At 42.6% G+C, this 14,584-nt stretch overlaps 1 protein-coding gene across 1 annotated transcript; it reads right to left on the bottom strand.

Annotated features, from left to right (window-relative positions):
- Window positions 1-6,134: 6,134 nt before the first annotated feature.
- Window positions 6,135-6,575, bottom strand: LOC308302577 (ribonuclease-like 3; the record flags this gene model as incomplete). Its single annotated transcript, XM_080746833.1, has 1 exon — window positions 6,135-6,575. One exon carries the CDS (start codon window positions 6,573-6,575, stop codon window positions 6,135-6,137), a length of 441 nt encoding a protein of 146 aa, XP_080602959.1.
- Between the last annotated feature and the right edge of the window lie 8,009 nt (window positions 6,576-14,584).

Raw genomic sequence — 14,584 nt, 5'->3', positions numbered from 1 at the left:
AAGCTTAGGAGAAAGGAGCTACTCCAGGGGCATGCACTCAGCACTGTATGCCTTTCCCCAGTAATACAAATAAATTAAAAATAAATAAATGATAAAGACTTTGGATGGATTATTAAAAGAATTAACTAAACCATTTTTGTCTGCTCAGTAATCTCCCACTTTATATTATGGTGCAGTAAATAGTATATACTGTACGTTTAGAGATTTATGTCAGCTTCAAATGTGCTGTTATGGTTAATGAAAAAGGCTTTTGCGTACAGATGATCATTATTGGGGGTATGATCTATGGCAGTGTTTCTCAATCTTTTTTGGCTTGAGTACCCCCTTTCCCTGATTTTTGATTCCAAGTACCCCCTTTACCCGACAACAACATTTTCCTTATACAATGATTATAATTACATCTAACGATGCTTCTCCTCCATTCACGTTTGGTGAATGTAGCCTTGGCCCGGAAAATTTGATGTCTTCAGGTGGTAACCATCGATCATAGGTGGTGTTTCGACCCGCAAACCACAACACCCTCCTGATGGCCGGGTCGGCAGTGGTGGCCAAATCACTGCCCATCTCCTCCTCCTGACCAAGGCTAAACTCCCCTCTCCTGCTCTATTTGTTTTTTCCCAACAAGAGGCTTCTCTGGGGAGGTATTGGGTGGGTCCCTCCTGAGGTCTTGAGGTGACACAGGTGCGTAGAGTTCTCCAGTACTGTGGGGTTATTCCTGCCTGGAGTTCTCCTTCGTCTCACCAACTCACCAACCAAGTTGTGACCCCTCTTCTCCACACTTGGTCCTGGCTTGATGTATTTTTACCTTTTGTGTTCCTGCAGATGTTCTCGCAGTGACACTTTACTTCCAATTTCTCCCCAGCTGATGTTGTTTAGGTGAGCCATCTCGTTAGCTGTGATTAGTTAAGGGCTGTTACCGTTATGTTTGTATTGTTGAGTCTCACATACTCTCCCCCTCTCGGGAGACTCTGAGGGTATCTGAATAAATGTCTGTAGCTTGAGTTGGTGCCCTCTCGCGAGTGCTGTGCATGAGGTTGCTAACCTCATACACCCACGCCAGGCTCTTCCTGGTGGTCATCTGTCTCTCCAGCGTCACCAATCTTCCTCGGTTTCCATCCAGACTTTCCTGGAAGTCACTGGTTGCCCAGAGTTCTATGATTATAATTACATCTAACGATGCTTCTCCTCCATTCACGTTTGGTGAATGTAGCCTTGGCCCGGAAAATTTGAATTAAAAATTTGCAATTAAAACCATAACTTTTGGTATATGATGCTATGTTGAACCCCCTTTTCAAGAATATAACATCACAAAAAATAAGAAAGGGAGTGAGAGTTTCAAACGGTGCCTCCTGAACAGATTTATTTTCAACACTGGCCATAACATTTCAGTCCAGTTTTCATGTCAATAACTTGCATTCAAACACATCCCAGTTGCCTGGTACCATGTCATTTGTGTTATTAGCATCTATCAGGCTCCAAGTGTCATCATTAAACATGACAGTAAATGTTTTTTCTTCTTCTAATTCAATTGAATTAAATTATTTAACTATGAATAATATTATCATGATTTATACTTCTATTTTTCTTTTGGGGGGGGCATTTTCTGAGTACCCCCTGCAGTACCTCCGCGTACCCCCATTTGAGAAACACTGATCTATGGCATAATTAGAAGAATATGTTTGACTCATTACCAGTAAGACTCCCTAATCAGGAGATAAGTGACCGTCAGGTCACATGTATGATTGGCTACATTTGACAATTTTCCTTTTTAGCGGTCCGCTCTACGCACGGCTGTCTCCGTGCCGCCGAGGTGTACGTGTGAGTACCGGCCCCGGCTCTCCCGGTCCTAGCCCGAGTTACGGCATTTTATGTTCGCTGCAGTGGCGGGGGTCCTCCACTAGGGGGCGCGACCACTTTTGCCTCCGTTCTGGAGCACCAGGAATCGGTGGTCCCCGGGAATTCCCTGTGAGCAGCCCCGTTGCGGTGGTCACTTTTTGTATAAAAAATACTTTAATTAATTAGTAAGCAAGACCAGTGAGCACATTTTAGTTTCAATGGTAGTTTAATTTCAACATTCAACATTATGTATCCATGATCACATATTCACGTTTTTCACCTATGGCCATGGAGAATGCGAAAGATCTGTATATATTTCGGACTTATTATCATGGGTTTATGAATAAGGCATCTCATACAGGGATGTTGTACGGTATTGTTCTGTTCACACAGGAATCCAACACCAGTAAGGAGTGATTTATTGGGGAGGAAGAAAAGTAGGCGAAGGATGATAAAAAAAGGTTTAGGATTATGATAAAGATTTTATGGAGGAAAAGATGGAAGGAAGCAATGATTAAAGAGGGAATGGAATAAAAAATAAGAAGGGGGAGGAAGGAGGAAAGAAGGGAAGGATTTAAGTGTGGAACGTAGTTTGAATAGAAGATGGATGTATAGGAAACGGGAGGTGGAAACAGTGGGTGAAACTGGCAAAATAGGCGGTATAATACTGATAAGCATCTCAAACCATAAACACCTGAAGAATGAAGCTGTAAATTGGTTCAATATTATTTTAACCAACACTCAGCTGTAAAGGGTGTTCAATAGCCCTGATGTATGCCAAAAAATATATATATCAAAAACCTCAAAAATGGAGGTTTTGGCCAGACAGTGACGAATTATGCTTTAATCAGCTTGTCACGTCATTATGTCTCACGTTATATTTTGGAGGAGAAACTTGTTCTTATAAGAGCGAGAGGAAAGGGGAGAGGGATGGCTAGTATAGTGGATGCCGTTTCTCCTGTTCTGTTTTCAACAGCAACCACTAAACCAGTGACTTCCAGGAAAGTCTGGATAGCAACTGAGGACGTTTGGTGACTCTGGAGGGACAGACCTCCAGGAAAGACGAATTATATAACAACCTTGTGCACAGCACTGGTAAAAGGGCACCAACTCAAGCTACAGAGAACAATAAAGATAGCCTACCACAAGAGATGTGACACTCAACAATACAGACATAATGGTAATGGCCAGGCATTAATCTGTATGTATACTTCTAGTCAGGGACGTGCTGGGCCCCTGATTCAGCCCGGGAAAAAGAGTTGGAGAGGCCCTCATTCTCTCTCTATAGCGCTGCTGCTGCTCAAAGATTTGCCATTTCAGATCAAGCCAGTGGGCCAATTACATGAGTTGTATTTCGTTGTTGTCGGGTGGAAACCTTGTCGGGTCCAAAACTGTTTGTTTTGTATTTATCATTTTCAAAATGATTTAAACTAGTGAAAACAGCCGATCTACAAGCACACAACACCGGCGTTGTGTGCTTTTCCCAATGGCCAGCACGTCTCTGCTTCTAGTAGGCCTAGAGCACTAAGACTCACCATTCATGTATGTGGTATTAGTGACCTCTGGAGGTTGTATAGTGCTATTGTGCATGTATGCACTTCTACAATCATGCCCACAATAGTGACAGACTTGCACAAAACAATGCAAATATATTTTTTGTAGGCATTTCTGTTCACAACCTATTATATAAAACTCTATGTGCAAAAAAGAAGAAAAAAAGAAAAAGTGTCTTGTTTGGCCAAGCGTGGCTACTTTTCACTAGTTTGGGTTCTAGCCAGGGTTCCGGTGGCACCTCTCTGCTTTTCGACCTGAAAAGTTTGGCAACCAACCACTGATTTAGAGCAAGTTAAGTAACATACAGTAGGCCTACTGGCCAAAGCATTTCATCTGGGAGATAAGTTGTTGCAAAACACCCGAGACAATAAAAACTCACATCTGTGAATGTAAATCAAGCACACAACAAACATAAGAGACAAGCTACTCTGCGGTCAACATGAGTGCATCTGTGCATGTCAAAAATCCTTTCATTCCAAATAAACTGCAGAATGAACGACAATATATTGACTGACAGTGCTAATTTCTGGGTTCAGAGTGAGAGATAATGACTGGAAACATCTACCTGTCCTTGCAGCTGAAGCCCAGGAGCTGGAGCCATTTTGATCTGGATTTGGACCCTTCACAGGTGTTACCAATGATACTGATTGAGGTGGGTGTGTTCCATTCAAGGTCAGACAGACTCAGGGTGGTAGGCCTACTACTGCTATCGTTGTGCATGCTGGCTCAATCACACAGACTCAGTGGTGGAAAAAGTACTCATATTTTGTACTTGAAATGCATTTTGATGTGAGACCAAAACCCAGGTTTCTGCTGTGATTTTCAACTGATAGCTGTTTGTCGTGCTTAGTTCAGTTTTTGTTTGAGGAAAGACCTTGGTCCCTTTGGTCTGTGAATATATTTGTAACTTATAAAACACTGAAATAAACAAGCATGTCTGTTCTAGCCACCTGGGTGGGACTTTATCAGTTTCTATTCCCATTAATTTCAGTGTGAATAAGATATTCCTGGCAGTTGAAAAAACGTAATAAAATAGATCACTCTGAAATCAACATGTTTTTTGACAAGAAACATGCCATGCCATAAAGATATATAATTCCAACTAAAAACAAGACGATAGTTAAAAAAAAATTCTCAACTAGGAGATGTTTATAAAGGCTTTTCATTTTAGCCCAGATGTTGCTGCTGTTGGGCAGAAACTTTGTATCTCCATAAATGTACAAATCTTTCCCCCATAAATTAATGTGTTGCTTTGTCGTTTGAAAGTGTCTTGCAAAAGAAGAGAAAATAGACGTTTTACAAGCTCACAACATGTTGCAATGTGATGTGGTGAGCTTGTAGATCTGTCATTTTTTGAAAAGGTTTGAAAGTGAAAGTGTTTATGGTCTGTTGCAATAAATAATTAACCAATTAAAGTATTAGCAAGGGATGGTGACCATTAACTACTTTGGATCCATTGGAACATGTTCTTTTTTTTCCATTTCCTCAAATGTAATGGTTTTGGACATACAAGGTTTATGCCTGAAAAGTTAACAATATTTAACATTTCCAGATATACAATCAATTAGGGGTGTAACGATACATTTGATACATATCACGATACATGGTTGACGATACGATACATGGACGATATTGGTTCATTGATGGCGATACGATACGATTCGATTCAATGATTTAAAATCGATATAGTAACTATTTAGCAAAGAGATTAAATCTGTGTGAAAGGTGTGGATAGTGCAGGTTTTTAAGGGAAACATGTATTATTATGGATATAAATAAGTAAACACAGTGATTATCTGACAAATACATGGACATTGTATATTGACAAACCTGCACCTTGACATGAACCCAGAGATTACACACATTTATCGATAAACCAGTGTAGCTATATGGAAAGGAAAAGTAATTAAACCCCTCCTTTTCATTTGTTCTTCTTAACAATGCTAAATACAATGCACAAGTAGGTAGTATCGATACAATCGATTCTTTGCACTGCCGATTCGATACGATACAAAATCAAACGATACCATTCGATTTTAGCTGTTTTCATTCCGATATACTTCGATTTTTTAAGTTAAAAGCGATATTTCGATGCAGTTACTATATCGTTACACCCCTACAATCAATGTATTGTATTGCTTCTCATTATTATAATTGTATGATAATTATAGATGCAATTGCAATTGTCTCTAACTTGGCAATGTGAACACTTTTATGCGTGGCCTTCTGAAAAAAGCACACATTCTGCAAGCAACATGCAAGTGCAATGGAGAGATGAGAATGAAAGATAGTGTGTGTGAGTTTGTGTGTGAATAATGCACATTTTAAAACCTTTGAAGTTCTAAAGGCTTATTCAAACTTCCTTACAACAGGGTATGACAGATGGATGAGGGTGCAGCTAGTTTTGGAGGAGTCGTCACGATACGTGGCCGGGGCGTTTTTGAGACGTGTAACCTCCGGCGCCATCTTTGCCTCCAGTTACCCATACTGTACTTGTGCAACTCCCCAGAGATATTCTGTTCTTCTCAACCCTCTAGTGGCAAAAAAAAAAGAAATCTGGGAACTCAGCTTGGTAAACTTAATCACTCCAGACCAGAACAGCAAAATAGTCACTGCTAGTAAAAAACAGAGCACACTTTTGATAACACACTACCAGGGGCACCATTTCCTCATAAAATGAAGAACACATAATGCAAAGTAATTTTTATTTAATTCAAGATGTAGCTTGGTGCCAGCAAAGGCACCTAATTCACTTCTAAGATGTCTCTTCCAAAGTGCACAGGGTAGCCTTCCCTACATTTTATGGCGATGTACCTGGTTCTCTCTTTGCCAGTGTACAGACATTGCTTATAGTCATTACTCAGCGTACAAACCACAATGTCAAAGGGTTGGGTGCTCTTCCTCAGAAGCTCGCCTTGGTGCGGGTATGGCACTCCACCACGCCCACAGATGGCCCTGATGGCGTTGAGGTGTGCACGGATGAAGGTGTTGGTGGGCTGCTTGCACTCGTTCCCTTGGCCCGTGATTCCCCTGTCCCGTATGACACGGGTACAGGTGTTTTTATCCATGTTAGGGAAGACGTGCTGATTTCTGAAGTTGTCATAGGCACCGCGCACTGCTGCTGGCTGAGAGTGCACTGTGGCGATGAGCAGTGCCAGGAGCAGGCACGGAACGTAAGCCCTCATGATTCCCTATAGAGTCAGTTTTGGACAGAAACCCCCATCAGTGTTGGACAGCAACAAAGTACATTTCCTTGAGTATTCGTTTTTTATATAGGTTTTATTGTTCTTTTGACTCCTCTACATTTCTAAATTTTAGGAAGGGAACCCAAACAAAAATACACTAACCACTTTCAAAAATAGTTAAAATAGGTGACCTGTTGTGTGTGAGTTTGTGTGTGAATAATGCACATTTTAAAACCTTTAAAGTTGTAAAGGCTTCCTCACGGCTACTGTAGATCTGCTATTTTCACATTATTGCATTTCTTTGAAAACATCTTTAGAATGTCAATTCATGATGTTAGAAGACAATTAACATTTTAGTCCAGTCATTATATGAAAAAACCTCAAACAAATTGCAATAGTAGCAAACTCAACTGATTCTGTATCCTCATTATGTCCTTAGTGAGGGAAAAAAAGTCCCAAGGAATCCCACCAGGGCAAAGTTTTGAAAACGACCTACCTACCTTCACTTACTATACACTGTGACTACAATATAAAGGAAAAAATGACTGAAAAAAAAGATCTGCTTTAAGTGGGATGTGAGGGGTCAAACTAGGGATTTTTAATTATTCTGAATCCATTGCAAGCATTTGTTTTGCATGAAAAACATTCCTTGGGCTAAAAACGGACCCCAAAAGACTGTGAAAATTGATGACTCATCACTAAACCATCGTTTTGAGTGGCCATTTCTTGCCCAAGGAATGTTTTTCGTGCCAAACAAATGCTTGCAATGGATTCATAAATAATTAAAAACCCCTCACATTCCACTTAAAGCAGATTGTTTTCAGTCATTTTTTCCTTTATATTGTAGTGTATAGTAAGTGAAGGTAGGTAGGTCGTTTTCAAAACTTTGCCCTGGTGGGATTCCTTGGGACTTTTTTTTCCCTCACTAAGGACATAATTGAGGATACAAAATCAGTTGAGTTTGCTACTATTGCAATTTGTTTGAGGTTTAGCCTAATTTTGGCCTAAAATGACTGGACTATTTGGCTAAGAGCTGAAATACATATTTAATGAACACTATCTGACATTGTGATTGAAAAAAGAGAAAAGAACAAAAATGCAGAGTATGTAGTTAAGTATGTTACTGTTATTACAGCAACATACTACTCGCATTTGATTTTTACAATTGAGACATTTCCTATATTGGCAATTGGCAATATACAGTATTGGCAATACGTAGAAATACTATGGATAAAGACAGGGATATTTACCTGTGTCATGTAGCGATGATCAGTGAAATGCAATGGTGCATTCGTGTTTTATAGGACTGGGGTTGAACCTCGGTTCCTTGACCTATATTGACACAACTGTGTCGGTCCCTTGACCTATATTGACACAACTGTGTCGGTCCCTTGACCTATATTGACACAACTGTGTCAATATAGACACAACTGTGTCAATATAGGTGTGTATGCTTGCATACAGGGTGTGTGTGATGCGTCAGTGCAGTAATACTGTGTAGAAGTGCTTGTAGTTAGTGCATGTTGCATGCTGCTCCTGCTTGCTACTTTCTGCTTTCAGCTACTGCCACCGGCTATAGCCCTCCTTGCGGGGGGTGAACAGAGGAGCCGAGTGCGTAAGCCTCCTCCTGCCGGTACACAGCCTCTCCACCGCCAAGACTCCTGCAGCGCCTCCTCGTGACCACACACGGATACGTGTCCTTGCGGACTAAACCACCGGTGTGTGGACACGCCCTGGCGCCTTGCCAACCATTGTCCCAGCTATGGGTAAATAGCAAGGGGGGCGGGTGACTACGAAGACCTAAGAACAGCGATCCACCATGTGCCTGCTCAAAACTTCCTAATAATCCTGGGGGACTTCAATGCGAGACTTGGACCGGAAGACGCACCCTTCACGTACCACGGCAATACCAACCGTAACGGAGAACATCTAGCTGCCCTCCTCACGGAACATGGCCTACTGGCCGCCAACACCCTGTTCCGTAAGAAGATGGGCAAGAGATGGACGTTACAGGACCGAGCCACCAGTATGCGGCGTCAGCTGGACTATATACTAGTAAGGAGGAAGTGGAGGAAGTCCATCTTGAATGCAGAGTCCTACAGTACATTCGACTCTGTAGGCTCTGATCACGGGTGGTCGCTACAAGGCTGCGCCTGAGCTTGAGGGTTCCTAAGAGCACCCCAAGGACCCGGCCCGACTGGGAGACCTTTGCGGGAAGCCCTGAACTCCAGGCCAACTACACAGCGGAGGTGAGAGCCCGCCTACATCTGCTGGCCGAGGAGGGGGAGCCAACGACCTATGAGCGGTTCATCTCTGCTAACAAAGAGGCGACCAGGAAATGGGTGCCGACAAAGGGGAGACTCAGAGCCTCCCCTGGATCTAAACACCCAGAAGTTGTCCGAGCGCGGGCGCAGGTGGCAGAGGCACGCAGAAGCTATGAGAGAGAGGGGAGCGCAGAGAGTCGGGAGGAGCTGAACAGTGCCAAACAACAGCTGTTCAGCACATATGACAGGATCAAAGGGGAGGAGATGTTGGAGAAAGTGAAGAGGGTGGAGGCAGAACATGGCGAACAAAGATACAAGGAGTCATGGAAGGTCATAAACGAGATGAGTGGGCGCAAGAGGGCGAGAGAGGGACAGCTGGCAGGCTGCAGCCCAGAAGAGAGAGTGACCACCTGGTTCACCCACTTCCGGGATCTCCTGGGCACCCACCCAACAGTGGACAGAGCTGAGGAAGAGATACCTGCAGTCCTCACAAATCTTGGAATTGATGATGGCCCCTTTACAGCTTCTGAGTTTGCCACAGTGAAGTCCACCGTGAAGCAGGGATAAAGTGCTGGTCCGGATGGTATCCCCCCGGAGGTCCCTAAAAACTGCGATCTCGACAACATCATACTGGAGATCTGCAACCAGGCTCTGATAGATAACATCAAGCCCGACATATGGTCCCTAGCTAACATCATCCCGTTCCCAAATCTGGAGATCTGTCTAAGCCAGACAATTATCGTGGCATTAGCCTGACCTGTGTCATAGCGAAGATGTACAACCGCATGATACTAGACCAGATTAGGGACGCCATTGACCCACACCTGAGGGACAACCAAAATGGCTTCAGAAAGGGAAGGACCACCATAGGCCAGATCCTGGCCTTAAGGAGAATCATTGAGGAGGTGAAGAAGAACAGCAACTTGACAGCAGTGCTGTGTTTCATTGACTTCAAAAAGGCATTTGATTCAATAGACAGAGGCATAATGCTGAAAATCCTCAAGGCTTACGGAGTCACCCCGAATCTACTTCGGGCCATAGAGGCCATGTACAAGGGCACAAGAGCCAAGGTGGTAACCCCAGATGGCATCAGCGAGGAGTTCGAAATCCTAGCAGGGGTGCAGCAGGGAGACACTCTTGCCCCCTTCCTATTTATCATAGCTCTGGACTACGCGCTCAGGAAGGCCATCAACGGGCGGGATCAGGAGCTTGGCTTCACAATTACACAAGGAAGTCTAGTAGAAACCCTGCTGTAGCCCTGGCAGACCTAGACTACGCAGATGACATCTGCCTGGTGTCTGACCGAGTGGAGCAGGCGCAGGAACTCCTGAACAGAGTGGAGGTGGAATGTGAACATCCACATGGACCATCCGCCGATTACAACATCTGATGGCAACGCTCTGCGAGAGGTCAATGACTTCAAATACTTGGGTTCCTGGATGAACTCCACAGAACAGGACCTTAAGGTCAGGAAGGCCCTAGCGTGGAGGGCCCTGAACGGCATGTCAAGAGTGTGGTACTCGAATCTCCCCCGACACATAAAGCTGAGCCTATTCCACGCCACTGTGGAGTCTGTCCTCCTTTATGGCTGCGAAAGCTGGACCTTGACACCCACCCTGCAGAAGTCCCTGGATGGGTGCTACACCAGAATGCTACGAGCTGTTCTGAATGTGGACCAGAACATCCACATTACCAACAAGGACCTGTACTGTCATACTACGGAGTATAAACCATACTTCAGAGGTCATGTTTGCAGGTGCATGTATGTAAACCTATCTTGTTTTCTGTTACCTTTGTCAAATGTTTGTATATATGTTATGTGTCGCATACATGGCTGCTGTGTTTGCAAGACAAATTTCAGTGTGAACTGACAATAAAGTACTATATCATATCATATCATATCATATCATATCCTCTTACTGTTAGAGGATGGCAACAGGATCGCAAACATGATGATTTCTACTTCTTGTGAATCTGTAATTTACGGCTTGCAAACACAATCGTATGGTGGACCATAAACTAGGTTTAGGGGAAAGAGGCTACTCCAGGAGCATGCATTGTCGGTCCAAAATCAGGAAGGAAATATAATTATCCAATTTGCATGACAAATGACTTAGGATGGATAATTTAAAGAGAAGAACATGTACCGTTTGTCTTTGCTGCTCAGTACCTCCAACTTCACATTAGGGTGAATAGTAAATACTATACTTTACTTTTTTTTTTTTTTATTCAGACAGGACAATAAATGCAATGTAAATATACCGTCATTATTAAATGAGCATAAATAATATGTATAATATTATATAATTAATTAAATCTTATTTAATAACAGTGTTCATAAGTAAGCAAGACCAGTGAGCACACTTTAGTTTCAATGGTAGTTTAATTTCAACATTCAACATATGTATCCATGATCACATATTCACGTTTTTCACCTATGGCCATGGAGAATGCGAAAGATCTGTATATATTTCTGACTTATTATCATGGGTTTATGAATAAGGCATCTCATACAGGGATGTTGTACGGTAATGTTTCTGTTCACACAGGAATTCAATACCAGTAAGGAGTGATTTATTGGGGAGGGAGAAAAGTAGACGAAAGATGATAAAAAAAAGTTTAGGGTTATGATTAAGATTTTATGGAGGAAAACATAGAAGGAAGCAAGGACTAAAGAGGGAATAAAAATAAGAAGGGGGAGGAAGAAGGAAAGAAGGGAAGGATTTAAGTGTGGAACGTAGGTTGAATAGAAGATGGATATATAGGAAACAGGGGGGGTGGAAACAGTGGGTGAAACTGGCAAAATAGGCGGTATAATACTGATAAGCATCTCAAACCATAAACACCTGAAGAACGAAGCTGTAAATAAAATCTAAATTAACCGCAAGTGTGTCACAATGCCTGGCACCAGCACCCCAGTAGTAAACAAAGCAACAATGTGTGTTTAAAAAGTAAACGATACAGTAGTAGCTGGATTATTGTCTTTTGCTAGTATTGTTCATAGTGTTAAGATACCTACAGCATGGACGGGTTGAGAGCCATAGCGATTCAGCCCACACTAGTGTAACGGAGGTGATCCGAACCTCCCCACCCGGCTTCGTACCCGGGTCTCCCACACGAAAGTCCAATATCTTAACCACTAGACCAAAGAGACATCTCCTTGGTCTGGGGGAGATACTAGACTTTTGAGACTTCAAGGCTGGGGCTGCGTCACACTCACCCCCCTTTGACCTCCTCCTACGGGGAAGCCCGAATCCGGGTCACGGCACCAATGTAACGGAGGGGATCCGAACCTCCCCACCCGGCTTCGTACCCGGGTCTCCCACACAAAAGTCCAATATCTTAACCACTAGTGACTAGACCAAAGAGACATCTCCTTGGTCTGGGGGAGATACTAGACTTTTGAGGCTTAAAGGCTGGGGCTGCGACTCTCTCCGTCACACTAGTACCCAAGCTTATGGCTTGTTAACAGAGGATAAGACCTGGAGAAAGTACAGACGTTACCACGTTCTACACGTTTGGCCTTTCTTTACAGTGGTTTACGTTGAATGGTCTGACAGTTGGTTGACAGACGCCAGAACTTTGTTCTATAGAAGGAAAGCTTGGTTTTACAGTATGACATTCAGGACTTGTGTCTGTGTTAAGGCAGGGCACTGTACTGTAAGTGCTGATAAAATGCACTCGGAAGATATCCTCAGATGGCTAGCAGTTTGATGTGCTGACAAGCATACCTTTTTATCGTCGTTGTCGGGTAGAAACCTTGTATCTCCAAGTTTCAAATTTTGTTCTTTTGCAAAGTAAAGCCCTGCTTCATCATACAAGGCCGTCGCAGAAAAGTAGTGAAAACAGCAGATCTACAAGCACACAACGCCTCGCGGCGCGAGGCGTTGTGTGCTTGTAGATCGGCTGTTTTCGCTAGTTTAAATCATTTTTAAAATGATGAAAGGCAAAACGAACGGTTTTGGACATACAAGGTTTTCACTCGACAACGACGATATATTATTTGATCTGACTGGATGCACCACAAAGTAATACTGGTAGAGTGAATGACATACAGGCAAACATGAACTCTGTGTAACGTTTCTGGTCACATTCTACCGTGAAGCTGTTTTACCTTCCACATAAACCCTGGCTTAGTGATACTGGCAAACAAACTCTAAACTGTATACACATTACACACTAAAAGGAGAGATTTTAGTCCAAACACGTTGATTTGAATGAGAATATTTTCCTGGTGAACTTGGGAACCTGGTATCGTGCCGCATTATCTTCTAGGAAATCCACCAGTCGCTTACTGCCCCCACAATGCATCGCAATGTGATATCGATTCGAAAAAGACCCATTACATTTACGTTGGGCTCAGCCGTGGGTTTACCCTTACCTGCTGTGTTTCAGTTTAGTGTCGAATTCATGGGTTGCAAACGTGGTCCTACACCGGCCTTGTTGTTGAGGATCAACACAGGTGTTCTGATTGGAATAGAACGTTAGTTTTATGCCAATCAGACAAATTGAAACACCTGTGTTCATGGTTCTCAACACGGCCGTGTAGGACTACATTTGAAACCCACAAATACACTTTCTCTGACACGCAAGTGTAAGCAATCAAACATGGTGAAAGTACCCTATCTGTCCAAAATTTATAGCCCATTTGAGCCCAAGTCTGGTGTGTAATAGCAAAAACATAAAGAAAATAAAAAAATAACTCAAATAAACAAGCAAAATACAGCAATGTATGCATGGCTTCCTATGGCACAACCCTAGCATGACCTGTTAATTCACCTCTGTGGAAGAGTCTGTAGTATCCTCTAAGGCGAACGCAAGTGAGGATGGTGTCCATTAGATTACGTGGCAGGTTATCAAGGCACATAGTTCCTTTCTTTAGCCTCCAGTTGGGAGGTCAAAAAGACTGCCAACATTTATTCTTTTTCCGATGACAAAAGCGAGAGCTTGCAGCACCGCTTCCTTCCCGCCTTGGCGGCCATTTTAAGTGATAATCCTCCACTCATTGTCCGAAGCCTGCTTTCATCAACACTCACATACACATCATGCAAATACAGTTAGAAAATATAAAATTCATCGGGTTAGGGTAAATATTTATATAGATTTATACATACATATAAATTCATATACTTTTTTTTAGGAATGTTAATCTATTTTGTTGTGTACTTTTTCATCTTACAAGGTACAAAATAACTTCTCATATATGACACATTGTATAATCAACACATTAAAACTGAACAAAAGTCATCAGTCCTTTTTTTTCATCTTTTAGAAAAATCCCATAATAAAAATAAGTTCTATGCTTTTTTTTCCTCACTTATATGTTACAATATATTTTCTCTCTTGTCAAAAACAAACACACGCACACACTCACGCACACGCGCAAACACACACACACACACACACACACACACACACACACACACACAGTCACAGGTCCCTTTCTCGGCTTTTGCTTGCAGTTCTCCTGGTGGCAAATCGTAGGCGGTCAAATCAAATTGTGTGTAAAAAAAAAAAAAAAAAAAAAAGCCACAACATTTTGACACGTGCAAAATAATCCCATAAACGGTGGTGTCATGAACGTGAAAGAAAAAAAAAAAAAGAATCCCAAAACGGTGGTGCCGTGAAACATCAGAAAAACCGGTGTCGGTCGGTGGGTGTTGGCGATAAAACGACCCCCCCAAAAAAGAAACAAACACAAAATGGCCGCCGTCCTCCTCCTCAGTGGTGGTATAGTGTCGTCAT

This window comes from Nannobrachium achirus, assembly GCF_963921795.1.
Source record: "Nannobrachium achirus genome assembly, chromosome: 17".
Taxonomy (NCBI): domain Eukaryota; kingdom Metazoa; phylum Chordata; class Actinopteri; order Myctophiformes; family Myctophidae; genus Nannobrachium; species Nannobrachium achirus.
The sequence above is the reverse complement of the archived record's forward strand: the minus strand, read 5'-3'. Positions and strand labels throughout refer to the sequence as shown.